Below are 14364 nucleotides of genomic sequence, written 5' to 3' on the forward strand. Positions count from 1 at the left end.
CACCATTGCTATAACATTTACAACAATGTCAAATTGAAAAATCAACTTAAAAGTGGAAACATTGAAAAAGATTGTCTTTTATTAGAAAATATCAAAAATACGATAGTCTTGTGAAATTTCTGGCAGTTGGGATTGTGGTAAAAACTATAGTATCAATTCGAATCTGCGCTTGATACACCGGCAGTTTACCGTAGTCAGAGAAACAACCGAAGCACCATAAACTATCGTGTCTTACAAGCCAGCAGATTACTAGTATTATTTAGATTGACTTGAAATCATTTGTAGAGCGAGGATTTAACTTACCCTGTTGGCTGACACCGGTGTTGGATCCAAGAGTTGAAGGCTTATGTGTAGTCGGTTTGTGAATGGTCGGTTTGTGAGTGGTCGGTATGTGAGTGGTCGGTTTGTAAGAGGTGGGTTCGGGAGTTGTCGGTTCGGAAGTTGTTGGTTCGGGAGTGGTCGGTTCAGGAGTGGTAGGTCCGGGTGTGGTCGGTTCAGGAGAGGTCGGTTCTGGAGTGGTTGGTTCAGGAGTGGTCGGTTCAGGAGTGATCGGTTCGGGAGTGGTCGGTTCGGGAGTGGTCGGTTTGGGAGTTGTCGGTTCAGAAGTAGTCGGTTCGGGAGTGGTCGGTTCGAAAGTTGTAGTATCGACAGTTGTGGTGGGTTCGAGAGTGATCGTTTCGGGATTTGTCGGTTCAGGAGAAGTCGGTTCGGGAGTGGTCGGTTCGTGAGTGGTCGGTTCGAGAATGGTGGTTTCGAGAGTGGTCAGTTCGGAAGTTGTAGTCGCGACAGTTGTGATCGGTTCGGGAGTTGTCGCTTCAGGAGTGGTGGGTTCGGAAATGATCGGTTCAGGAGTGGTGGGTTCGGAAGTGGTCGGTTCAGAAGTGGTCGGTTCGGGAGAGGTCTGTTCGGAAGTGGTCGGTTCGGGAGTTGTCGGTTCGGGAGTGGTAGGTTCGGGAGTTGTCGGTTCAGGAGTGGTCGGTTCGGGAGTAGTCGGTTCGAAAGTTGTAGTATCGACAGTTGTGGTGGGTTCGAGAGTGATCGTTTCGGGATTGGTCGGTTCAGGAGAGGTCGGTTCAGGAGTGGTCGGTTCAGGAAGGTTCGGTGCGGGAGTGGTCGGTTCATGAGTGGTCGGTTCAGGAGTGGTCGGTTCGGGAGTGATCGATTCAGGAGTGGTGGGTTCAGAAGTTTGAGCCTCGGCAGTTGTTGGTTCAGGAGTGGTGGCTTCGGGAATGGTGGGTTCAAGAGCGGTCGGTTCGGGAGTGGTCGGTTTGGGAGTGGTCGGTTCAGGAGTTGTAGTTTCTGGGGTAGTCAGTGCGGGAGTGTATGTTTCTAAAACAGAATGCAACGTAAAATGAGTAGTAGTGTGTGTGTGAAATGTTAGAGTAGAGTGTAAGTAGAAGGTAAGTAGAGTGTGAATAGAGTATGAATAGAGTATGAGTAGAGTGTGAGTAGAGTATGAGTAGAGGGTTAGTAGAGTGTGAGTAGATTATGAGTAACGTACGAGTAGAGCATGAGTAGGGGGTAAGTACATAATGAGTAAAGTACGAGTAGAGCATGAGTAGAGGGTAAGTAGAGTGTGAGTAGAGTATGAGTAGAATGTGAGTATAGTGTGAGTAGACTATGTGTAGTGTGAGTAGAGTGTTAGTAGTCTATGTGTAGTGTGAGTAGAGTGTGAGTAGAGTATTGTAGTGTGAATAGAGTGTGAGTAGATTAAGATAAGAATGTGAGTATAGTGTGAGTAGAGTATGAGTAGAGTATTAGGAGACTATGTGTAGTGTGAGTAGAGTGTGAGTAGACTATTGTAGTGTGAATATGGTGTGAGTAGATTAAGAGTAGAATGTGAGTATAGTGTGAGTAGAGTATGAGTAGTGTATGAGTAGTGTGTGAGTAGATTGTGAGTAGACTATGTGTAGGGTGAATAGAGTGTGAGTAGACTATGTGTCATGTGAGTAGAGTGTGAGTAGACTATGTTTAGTGTGAATAGAGTGTGAGTAGAGTGTGAGTAGACTATGTGTGGGGTGAATAGAGTGTGAGTAGACTATGTGTCATGTGATTAGAGTGTGAGTAGACTATGTGTAGTGTGAGTAGAATGTGAGTAGAGTATGTGTAGAGTGTGAGTAGAGTGTGAGAAGCGTGTGAATAGAGTGTGCGTAGAGCGTGAATAGAGTGTGCGTAGAGTGTGAGTAGAGTATGAGTAGTGTGCGTAGATTGTGAGTAGACTATGTGTAGTGTGCGTAGAGAGTGAGTAGACTATGTGTAGTGTGAGTAGAGTGTGAGTAGAGTGTTAGTAGAGTATGAGAAGACTATGTGTAGTGTGAGTAGAGTGTGAGTAGACTATGTGTAGTGTGGGTAGAGTGTGAGTAGAGTGTGAGTAGACTATGTGTAGTGTGGATAGAGTGTGAGTAGAGTATGAGTAGTGTGCGTAGATTGTGAGTAGACTATGTGTAGTGTGCGTAGAATGTGAGTAGACTATATGTAGTGTGAGTAGACTATGTGTAGTGTGAGTAGACTATGTGTAGTGTGAGTAGAGTGTTAGTAGAGTATGAGAAGACTATGTGTAGTGTGGGTAGAGTGTGAGTAGAGTATGAGTAGTGTGCGTAGAGTGTGAGTAGAGTGTGAGTAGAGTATGAGTAGACTATGTGTAGTGTGAGTAGAATGTGAGTAGAGTATGTGTAGAGTGTGAGTAGAGTGTGAGAAGCGTGTGAATAGAGTGTGCGTAGAGTGTGAATAGAGTGTGAGTAGAGTGTGAGTAGAGTATGAGTAGTGTGCGTAGATTGTGAGTAGACTATGTGTAGTGTGCGTAGAATGTGAGTAGACTATATGTAGTGTGAGTAGAGTGTGAGTAGAGTGTTAGTAGAGTATGAGAAGACTATGGGTAGTGTGAGTAGAGAATAGGTAGTGTGTGAGGTGTGTGTCAGTAGCGTCGGAGAATTTATACCGTCACCAAAACCAAAAGTATCCCTTATGAATCTTAGTCGAATGTCAATAGCAAAGTGATATTGGGAATGTGAATATATATCATACCTTCTGTGCTGCTTCCCTGGTTGGATGCTGCTGCTGTCGGTTCGGATGTTGTCTGTTCAGGTGTTGTCGGTTCAGGTGTTGTCGGTTCAGGTGTTGTCGGTTCAGGTGTTGTTGGTTCAGGTGTTGTCGGTTCAGGTGTTGTCGGTTCAGGTGTTGTCGGTTGGGGTGTTGTCGGTTCAGGTGATGTTAATTCAGTCTGGAGTGGTGGCCTCTGGAGTTGTATCATCAACGCAAGATTTCAAAGAATGTGTTGTTCCTGTTTCTGGACTTGTCTGTGTATTCAACGCAAAATAACATACAGGTTGATTTCTATAAACCGCTACACATGAACTGTCTACACGGCACGCCTCTTCGCATTCATCCAAAGAAATAATTCCTTTATACGTTCCATCACCAAGCCCCCTTGTATCTGGGGTTCTCGTGAAAGTACATGTTTCTGAAACAAAAGAGTACAAGTAGCTAATAGCTACATAATAATATACAACAACTTCCGAAACAAATGAATAAAAGTTGCTTATTAAATATTTCTGGCACGATATATCGGCAAATCGATGTATCGCGATATCATACGTGCCACGATACATGTTTCGTATCACGAGGGCGTGTATCGATACTTTACTATAATTCTCATTCCATAAGGGTGAGAAAAGTCAGCGAATGGAATCACCAATTGTTCTCACTGACTTGACTGAAACATTTGTTAACTATTTATAATACAGTAGCCGTTTACCACTCCTATCAACTATTTATTATTAATTTATTAAGCGAAGTAAATACATAATATAGCTCTTACTATGTAACAGAAATGAACATAAATACAAATATGTACAAATTTTCATGTAAATAAATAATATAAAAAGAAAAGTATGTAGCATCAAATAAGAAATCCCAAAACTACTGTACCAAATATCACAGCTATAAATGTTTCTATAAGTTAATGAGTTCTTATCACAATACCCCATCTCGCGACACAAAACGTATCATGATCCCAGAACTTTACTGTATAGTAATATACTAACACCTTACTACCATGTACATACGACCGTATTTCAATGAGCCTTTTACCATGTGACTATAATAATCTGATTAAATAACGGAACACAATTTTATGGTATAAAACACTATAAAATTGTGTTCCGTTATTTAATGTGATCTCTACCCCTAAATGTCGTTAAATGATTATAATAACCTGGGTTTTATTTTAATTGTTCATTGATATGTTAAAGATGGGTTTCCGTAATTTTCAGAGTCAAATTAAGCTAACTTTTTGAATAATTGGTGTTTCTAATGAATTATCATGTATTCTTAATCATATCTTCATGTTCTTGTTGCATATAATTAAGAGTTTTAACCAATCATAAATGTCCAGTCTGGATAAACAAAAAAATACTTTTTGACCTTTTCTGATCGGTCACTCATTGGAATTCTGCTGGTATTGAGCTAATTATGAATTAATTATGGACATGTGAGACAAACTGGTATTTTTCCAATTTTTAGAATACCTCTACTTCTATTCATATAAGTATCAGAAATTTCATTTTCATAATTGAAAATAAGGGAACTCATCTTTAATTGATTGACGTTTTGTATTCTACTGATTCTAGATTGTAATGCCGGATACAAATTATAAAATCAAATAATAAAACAAGTAGTACCTGATCTAATCTGTATAAGAGATGTCAGTATAGCTACTAATATTATCAGTAGAAATTCAGTTTTCCCAGCCATGTCTACTTTACAACCTGAAGAGTTAAAAATTAAAAGTGGAAAGTATGTTACAAAATTAGATTATACTTAAGACAATAACTGGACAAATCCAAATTTGTGCCACGTGTAACGTAATCTCTGAGGTGTCTAAAGACAAAGAATGGTTTCTGGTGTCAATAATAATAATTTTCATAATTGTGCACATCTAGATGTGAATACAACAGTTAAAACTAGTGAATACAACAGATAAAAACTAGTGAATACAACAGATAAAACTAGTGAATGCAACATATGAATATTGTGAATACAACAGATAAAACTAGTGAATACAACAGATAAAAACTAGTGAATGCAACATATGAATCTTGTGAATACAGCAGATGTAACTAGTGAATACAACAGATAAAAACCTAGTGAATACAACAGATAAAACTAGTGAATACAACAGATAAAACTAGTGAATACAACAGATAAAAACTAGTGAATGCAACATATGAATCTTGTGAATACAGCAGATGTAACTAGTGAATACAACAGATAAAAACTAGTGAATACATCAGATAAAAACTAGTGAATACAACAGATAAAACTAGTGAATATTACAGATAAAACTAGTGAATACAACAGATAAAACTAGTGAATACAACAGATAAAAACTAGTGAAGGAAACAACATATGAATCTTGTGAAGACAGCAGATGTAACTAGTGAATACAACAGATAAAACTATTGAATACAACAGATAAAAACTAGTGAATACAACAGATAAAACTAGTGAATACAACAGATAAAACTAGTGAATACAACAGATAAAAACAATTGAATGCAACATATGAATCTTGTGAATACAGCAGATGTAACTAGTGAATACAACAGATAAAACTAGTGAATACAACAGATAAAAACTAGTGAATGCAACAGATAAAACTAGTGAATACAACAGATAAAACTAGTGAATACAACAGATAAAACTAGTATATACAAAGTTAAAAAAAACTAGTGAATACAACAGATAAAACTAGTGAATACAACAGATAAAAACTAGTGAATGCAACATATGAAACTAGTGAATACAACAGATGTAATTAGTGAATACAACAGATAAAACTAGTGAATACAACAGATAAAAACTAGTGAATACAACAGATAAAACTAGTGAATACAACAGATAAAACTAGTGAATACAATAGATAAAACTAGTGAATACAACAGATGAAACTAGTGAATACAACAGATGTAATTAGCGAATACAACAGATAAAACTAGTGAATACAACAGATAAAACTAGTGAATACAACAGATAAAACTAGTGAATACAACAGATAAAAACTAGTGAATACAACAGATAAAACAAGTGAATACAACAGATAATAACTAGTGAATACAACGGATAAAAAACTAGTGAATACAACACATAAAAGCTAGTGAATACAACACATAAAAACTAGTGAATACAACACATAAAAGCTAGTGAATACAATAAATACAAACTAGTGAATAGAGTGACTATCTCGCTATATCGGCGTTTGGTAGTTTTAAATGGAAATTCCAATTCCCGTGAGTTAACAAATTTTATTTGACAAAATGCTATAAAATTTCATGGTTGAAAAGAGACTTAACTCATTGGGCTGAGATTTTTTTTTTTGGTAGTAAAGAGACAATATTATGAATGCCACCCTTAAGCCGGCTGTTTTACGATACATTGCTGTGAATTGTTCGTTATCCAAGTTGAAATCAGTTAAATAATAAACGTTATATCATATACAATTAGAGCAGATCATTTTTTTACAATTTTTTTTTATCTCGTTTTAATAAACGAGTCGGTTTTTTAATCAAAACCTTTTATAATTTCTAACTGATATAAGTTTTTAATTCAAAAAAGAATGTTACTTGTTAATGCCTGATTTCTCTCTCCGTTGGTGACCTGGGTCGAGATGGCACGAGGCCGGGCTATTCATATCTGTCGTGTCGTATGTTTTATTAAAATGTATTCACCAGTAATGTTTTGTGTTGGGTAATTCGGTGTAGCTTTTGTATATTTTCATTCAATAGAGAACTGATATTACAATGACATGAATCATAAAGTAATTAGTTTTTACTTTTCATTTAACAAGTATTAGGGTTAGGGTCAGTATTGTGTGGTCTAAAATATATTTCAAAATTATACATGTGCAGTTAAAGAGACACGTTCGCCAGCTGTTAGACCAATCGTATCATAGTCTCAGAAACGGGAATTCGTTAATAAAGCTAATCAGTAACAGTATTCTCAGCTCACCTTCGCAATTGAAACATTCAAATCTATGTATTTACAGAATTATTCGCGTTTGAAAATTAAACTGACGACTCGCCTTTTCCTAGTTAAAAGTATATTTGAAGGGATTGCGTGCAGTTCTAGTACCATTTACATATGTTCAAGACCTCCAAAAAGGGCGAACCGTGAGCTAATAAGGAAATGTTACATCTACTATGGTTCGAGTGGGACCCAACAACATAAAAAAAATTGCTTACAGGCTCATATTTTTTGGTACTATCAATTAAAGCAGATAGAACAACAGACATGGAATTGTAAGGCGCATAAATTAAAAGACTTTCCGCTTTTTTATGGGTTGAAAACTTTGTTCGCTTTAATTTGTGAAAACTATACACCACAATCAATCTTTATGTTTCTGAAAGTTTCAACTAAAAAAACTCCAGCCGTTAATTTTGTAACGGCAAAACTATTTTAAAATATTACGTAAAGTTTTTAAGTTCGTTATGATTTTTGGAAGCTGTTAGAAAACTACTGAACGGGCTTGAATACAATAAACGCCTAATTGTTGAGAAATATGTCTCCTACGTATTCTAAAGGTTTCAACTAATAATATCGAGCCATTATGAAGCCAAACGCCAGTTCACAGGACATTTCATATACAGATTTCAACATCATTTGTGGAAGAATTTGACACGAATAGTATCTTATTTTATATCTAATCTATAGAACAGAAACAGAAAATATTATTTTACCATGTGATATGAAGATTTTTTTGCTGCTTCTTTCTCCACGAATATACACATTGGATTAACAGCATTTAATAAACCTAGTAATGTGCTAATTTTTTTAGCAAGGATTATCGTTGGGATTATAATGAATTTTGTGGAAAATTATCTAGAGAAAAAGGATTGAAGCAAACAGAAGATTGAATTTAGGTAAGGTATTTATAGTCATTCACGACTGACAACAAATTTTTGTATGGATTGAAATATCAAGTCTAAGGTATTGCTGGCCGTAGATGTTTTAGCGTATGAATTAATGAAAAAAATTATAATTTAGAAATGTATCAAAATCTTCAAGATTTTTTTAAATCATTTTTTACCTGATATTTCTTAGAGGGAAGAAGTGTGTATACCTTAAATGTCTATCAATCAACAGATATTCTAATGACATGCAATCGAAAATTTAAAATATCATTCCGAATCAAACTACATTGTTCTAAATTTTAATATTGTTATTCTTCATAGTGCATTGAACATTGAAATTATACAAATTTATCCTATGTATCGGTACATATATTTTGTGTTTAAAATGCAATATTTGTATTTTCAGAAAAAAGAACACTATGTTTAAAGACAGACAATGAAGAAACTCTTTCAATGATAAATTTTAATAAAGATTATGAATTAACTGTTGTTTTTATTGTATCCCGCCATTTTTGGGAGCAAATCTAGACTTTTCAGATACTCAGCGGCATATATTTCACGAAAGTGTAGGTGTATCACGAAAAGTGTAGGTGTATCACGAAAAGTGTAGGTGTATCACGAAAAGTGTAGGTGTATCACGAAAAGTGTAGATGTATCACGAAAAGTGTAGGTGTATCACGAAAAGTGTAGGTGTATCACGAAAAGTGTAGGTGTATCACCAAAAGTGTAGGTGTATTACGAAAAGTGTAGGTGTATCAGAAAATAACCTACTCTAAAGATCATAGTATCGAAAAAAGTATCAGTATAATTTTTTTATTTTTTAGATTATTCTACTTTTTTATTTTTGTCCGCTGAATTATCATTTTTGTGTACTATTTTTGTTTTCTTTTTTTAAATATGTACAATTACATGTAAATGATAATTCAGCAAAAATAAAATAAAAATGAGTAAAATTAAATCATGAATTAAAACATTAAACATGTTCTAAATAAACTACGGTAATTATTCTGTCAATATAATGGACCAACATTATAATAATAATAATAATAATACTGGTAGAATACAAGTTTTTGATTCAAAATTATGTTTTATAATTATATTCCAGTTTTTTAATTCAAAATTAAAAAAAATAAATGATGTGGTATACGAACCACCCTAGGCCTGTGATAATTTGAATGTTTTTTTTTATTATAGTATGATTTCGTTTAGATGTTTTGTTGTGATAATTTGAATAATTATGATTTGATTTCATATTTTTGTGATCATAATGGACGATTGTTATTGTGATTTTTATTTGATGTTTAACATTACCCGTGATACACAGCATGTTGATAACAATAGACACGTGTAAATACTGTCAATAATATAAAAACATGCAGGACAAAATAACAGTTTTATCTTTAATTAAGTGCCCACTTGACCCTGAAGAAATACCAGAATTTAGGGTTAATATTATTTCAATACAAAACTCCCCTTTGTCATGCTTTTTTATGGTCGAAAACATATCGTTATAAATATGAGCTACCCCCATGAAAAACTTTTAATAGAAATTCATTTATTTCTGATTTATCTTTAGCCATTGATACAGTAAATAAACTGTGAAGATTTATATATTATACAAGTACGAAAACACGTTCCTTTAAACCAAAATCACCGACTTGTGTTTTTATTTATATTATGTTAAATATTTTGATTTTCTGTACAATTACATTGTAGAAATATTAACATTTTACTGTTTTAATGCCAATTTATCTGTTATATGTATTGATCTAGATTTTTGATGAAAATGGAAAACGTTCTTTGAGAAAATCTGATTTTTAATAGAAATATTCAAATACTATCTTTCAGAGCATTGGAAGGGTGTGGTTGCAGACTTCATTATTTCATCTCCCAGTGATCAACAATCTATAGTTTTTGTTTATATTGTGAAGCCAATTTTGGTTTTTTCAATTAATGTTAGGAGAGTGGAGAGTAAAAACTGTTTTATGAACTTCTCCAAACTCAGCGTGATTTTTCAATACAATCTAATATGTAATATGTGATGTAATATTCGCTATGAACTGTATTATTGTCATTAAAGTTAAGTGAGCATTGAAATATTATCACGAAAAGTTGTCTTCCTCGCTTTATATATTTTCTGTGTTGGAAAAAAATTCTCGATCACACGTTTATGAAGCTAATTATTTTTAATATACCGAGATAAATATCTAAAGAATAATAGCTATTTATTCTTATAACAACCTCTCGACTCACTTTACATTTAGATTACATTTTTTATAATGTATCCCTCGACTGACTTTTTATATACTCAATTTCAGTTTTAGTCTACATAGCGAATAGTGTTTCTTTCTTTAATGCAGGGGATCTCAAAAATTTTCCTTCTATTACTCCTTTCAGAATCCTTAATCGATTTTATTACCCCTCTCTCCTTAAAAATCATTATAATTTTGGTAGTTTCCATACAATCTTTTTCATGTCGCCTCAACAACATTTTCTACTCCAGTGTGGGTTAGCGAAGACATGGAAGAAAGAAAAAAAATGATGAAGAAAAAGGTGTAACATGTACTTGTACTTACCAATAGATACTGTAAAATATCAAAATAACATCAAAAATATCAACCTTTTCTGATTCTTCTTTTTTCTACAAAATCAACCAGAATTTAACAAGATAATTCCTTGAATTATAATTTTAATACTACGGCGAAATAGTTTTTGGCTTTTTTGAAACATTATAATATTTTTGTTTATTTTTAAGTATATTCTAAATCCCGAAATCTAACAAATCTGCTGATCAAGTAAGTTTTAAGGCTGAAATTTCTATTTAAACTCTGTTTTCCTTTTTTCCACAGTAAATCTCATTTTTCTTATTAATCTCTGGTTAAAATTGTTCTTTGCTCAGTTTCCTTGTCAACCTCCAGAGAAAAAATAGGATCCTTACATATAATTTACTCTATATTATTGGTTATTGTTCTTGATTTATTCCAAGTGGTGCTGTATCTTTAAATGTCTAGATGAATATGGTAAAAAGAAACTCTGTATTTCTACTTGTAACTGTCTTCGTAGTCGATATTCTTAAATAATAATTGCTGGTTTTACTGACGCCTTACTGCTTGAAAAACTCTGGATTGCTTTAGTCGTTTAAAGTTCTACGATATGTATCCACGGATAATCACTCGTGAAAATATTACAACACAATTAAATATAGAATAAATCGTGTACTATATGCTCGTAGACTCGATCTTTATTGAATAGTGAACTTCCTCTGTTGAATAATTAACAGTTTCAATTCGTGACAATCTCAGTTGCTATCTTCATCACAAAACCTAACTGGTAAATCAGAAGTTTAAAATCTTCCATGTTCCTTCTGTCTGTCAAAATTTAATTTCCAAATAACATCAGAATAAATAAATAGATAGTAACAGTTATATAATATAATATCACAGTTAGTTGAATATCACCGGTCAATATTAGGAGAGAGTATACAAAAGTATATACATATCGTACTTGTTCTTACTGTTCGGTCTTTATGTTAATTCCCAATTCAAGGTGTCAATATATATATATATATGATATTGTAAGGTGTACTGAGACGTTTTACACTATGAAAAAATGAACTATTGTCATACATGGTATATACAGGATTCAGGGCCATACTCCACAACCAGGTCGAATATATTATTAACGCTTCAGAGGACAAGAAATGGAAACGTTTTTACTTGACAAAAACATCAATTGACAATATTTCCGTGACACCAATTTTCAGGCAGTTTATTTAAGATTTGATTCAAATTTTTGTTATTTTCGTCTGATCTATTTTGTACAGTCCAAGAGTAATAGTACAGTCTCTTTAGAATTCTTTAGAATGGCTTTATTAAGAGTTGTGTTTCCGATTTACTTCGTCTAAAGACGAGGATCTAATTGTTAAATGTGAAGAATGAGTGTTTTTTATCAAATTATTTTATCACTGTACTTAACTTATGTCAGTGATCTTAGTTAAAACTTTCTGAAACAGGCCCAGACTCTCAGTGATTTTATACTAGTAATTCAGCAACACTGAAATATTCTACGAGAAGCTCATTCGGGTATCGATTCTAACAAGTGATGGTAGGGCGTATCCCTGTCTAATTCAAATTAAACCAAAGTTTCTTTGCGTTTTTCTTCAGCTTTTATTTTTAACATAGCCACTTCAGTTAGTGTCTAACGACAGCCCTCGTGAACGTTCTTCAATTCATTTTTTGAGAGACTGGTCGTCTCTTAACATTAAATGAAAAGTTAGAAATAGATTTAAAATGTTACAAGGTGACTCTGATGCTATCAGTTCAATGAAATGACATGATATAGCAATCATCAAGTTATTGATTGTTTTTTATTACAATAAATGCCAGTCCTCTGTCACTATAATGATATTTAATACAGATAATAGTTGATATACTCTTGGTGATATAGTTACGAGGGCTGGCTGAAAGGTTCTCAGCTTTACTCTGAAATACTCATTAGATGGGTTCATTTCATTCTTTATTTCGGTCATGCTGCAAGGTCAGTACACATTTTTCAGTGGTGCTACAAGATCTGGATTAAATAAAAATAGAACACTTTTCTGCAACCACCCCCACGTGTCATTCAGAGCGGAAATGACGTCAACATTCCAAAAACCGACTGGTTCTTTTTTAATAATGAGTTTGATTAGACAAATAACATAGCTTCAAACTTTCATTCACTACAATACTGTTAGAAATAGCATGTGGACGCAGTAGAGGCAACAGTTTATTTTATAATTTTATGAAATTGTATGTGTAGGTTTATATCCACAACATCTCAGACAATTTCCAATTTAGGTATGATGTGTCTCATTAGAGATGCCCAAAACCCTGACAGAATGTCGAGTGGTCAGTTCAGCCACCACTATGTCATTCAGCCTGGTAATGTTTTCCGCAATAATTATATTTTTGGAGGCCTTCTTGGACGCGGGTCATCATGAACTCCACAGTCAACTTCTTGAGAGTATAGAAGGAATTGGAAGGACATCACCCCTGTAAGTGGAGACCATATCAGCATGTATCTGTGTTGGAGTTAGCCCTTATAGTTCAAGGTACTTGATCACTGCCCTTTAGACAGTTCTGATGATTTGAACCAGTAGGTTCACAAGATGGTCTGGTACAAAGATACTACTTCAGTTACAGTGTTTTATGATTTATCAAATGAGTATATACTTGTTGATGGCAAAAGTTTTGATTGAGATATTCCACTAAGGCTTTGACCTTTTCAGTCAACCCTCGTATCAATGATCAGTCAGGCTTGATATAGTTTCCACTTGACTTTTAACATTTCTCTGTGTGTCCACTGAAATATCATTACTGTATTTAGTAGAGATTCAAACTAGATTGAAAGTATATCAAATAACAACGTTCCTGGTACAAAATAACTTATGATAATATGACAAACAAATTTAATTTAATTAATAGTAGGTAAAACATAAAATCAAACAACATCGTTGCTCTGTCGTGTGAATATTTTGTCCCTGAGGTCACCTTTTCGTTGGTAGATCACGCTCCTATCAGGCACAAATGGCACAACTCTCGATGTTGTCGCACTGTGGGTGAGATTTTAATGAGTGCTTGTGCTGATTTTTATTCTCGTTTCTTTGAGCAGAATTATTTGTAATGTTTTGCTCAATCAAACAGTCTTGAATTATCTTGTCTAACGGCTCGGTAATATCAATATCTCAATCGTTTAATAGAAGTATATCAAGTAACACCATACTTCAGTGCAAAATGATTTATAAGAATAAAACAGGTGGAAACATAATAGGACTAAGTCAAACAGTCTTTTATGAGTCTTTCATCTGTGAAGCGAATAATTTTGAAGTAGTTGTAACAGAAGACTTTTTTACAATGTAAAGTTAATTGTGAAGGGCAAATACTATGTTTAAAGTTTTAAAAAAATAACAGTAAATCGGTAGGGTGCCTCGTTATTTGCCCATACATCAGTAAGATTGGGTTAGAGATGTTTTTTCGTTTAGATTGTCGCTATTTACACTCGAATCATTACCCTGTAATTAACTTACACTCGGGTGCACACGAAAATTTACAGACAAAATAAAAGGAATCATGCGATAAGTTGTATTTTTATGAATAAAGATGATAATAAAGATTAAAAAACAAAATGCAACATTATATAACTCTTGACAGTTTAATTGCACTAGACTGAATCTACCTCTATAATTAATGGAATAAATCCTCGTGTCTTCTAGGTATGAGGGGTGAGAGCCGACACTAGGAAGCACTGGCACAGACATCATATTTTTTCTTACCTTGAGATGGATTTAAACCCACGGTACCTAATCGTCTTGCAGACGACAATCTTCTAGCCTGGTTACATGTTGGTGTACCACTGGTGTGTCATTTGATTGAAATATTACGAGAAGAATGTAATCCCTGACTCTAGAGACATTTATAGA

The 14364-nt window shown here is 34.0% G+C and overlaps 1 protein-coding gene across 1 annotated transcript in view; it reads right to left on the minus strand.

Annotated features, from left to right (window-relative positions):
• The window catches only part of LOTGIDRAFT_239526 (hypothetical protein), a gene marked incomplete at its 5' end in the record, with an annotated part of 8342 nt that extends 3590 nt beyond the window's left edge, over positions 1-4752 (minus strand). Inside the window, 4 exons of the mRNA XM_009056700.1 lie at positions 304-1329; positions 3025-3235; positions 3324-3460; positions 4680-4752. Of these exons, the coding sequence (XP_009054948.1) occupies positions 304-1329; positions 3025-3235; positions 3324-3460; positions 4680-4752 (1447 nt within the window). The remainder of the gene's footprint in view (positions 1-303; positions 1330-3024; positions 3236-3323; positions 3461-4679) is intronic.
• Positions 4753-14364: the final 9612 nt, after the last annotated feature.

The sequence above is a fragment of the Lottia gigantea genome (genome assembly GCF_000327385.1).
Source record: "Lottia gigantea unplaced genomic scaffold LOTGIsca_288, whole genome shotgun sequence".
Classification (NCBI taxonomy): domain Eukaryota; kingdom Metazoa; phylum Mollusca; class Gastropoda; family Lottiidae; genus Lottia; species Lottia gigantea.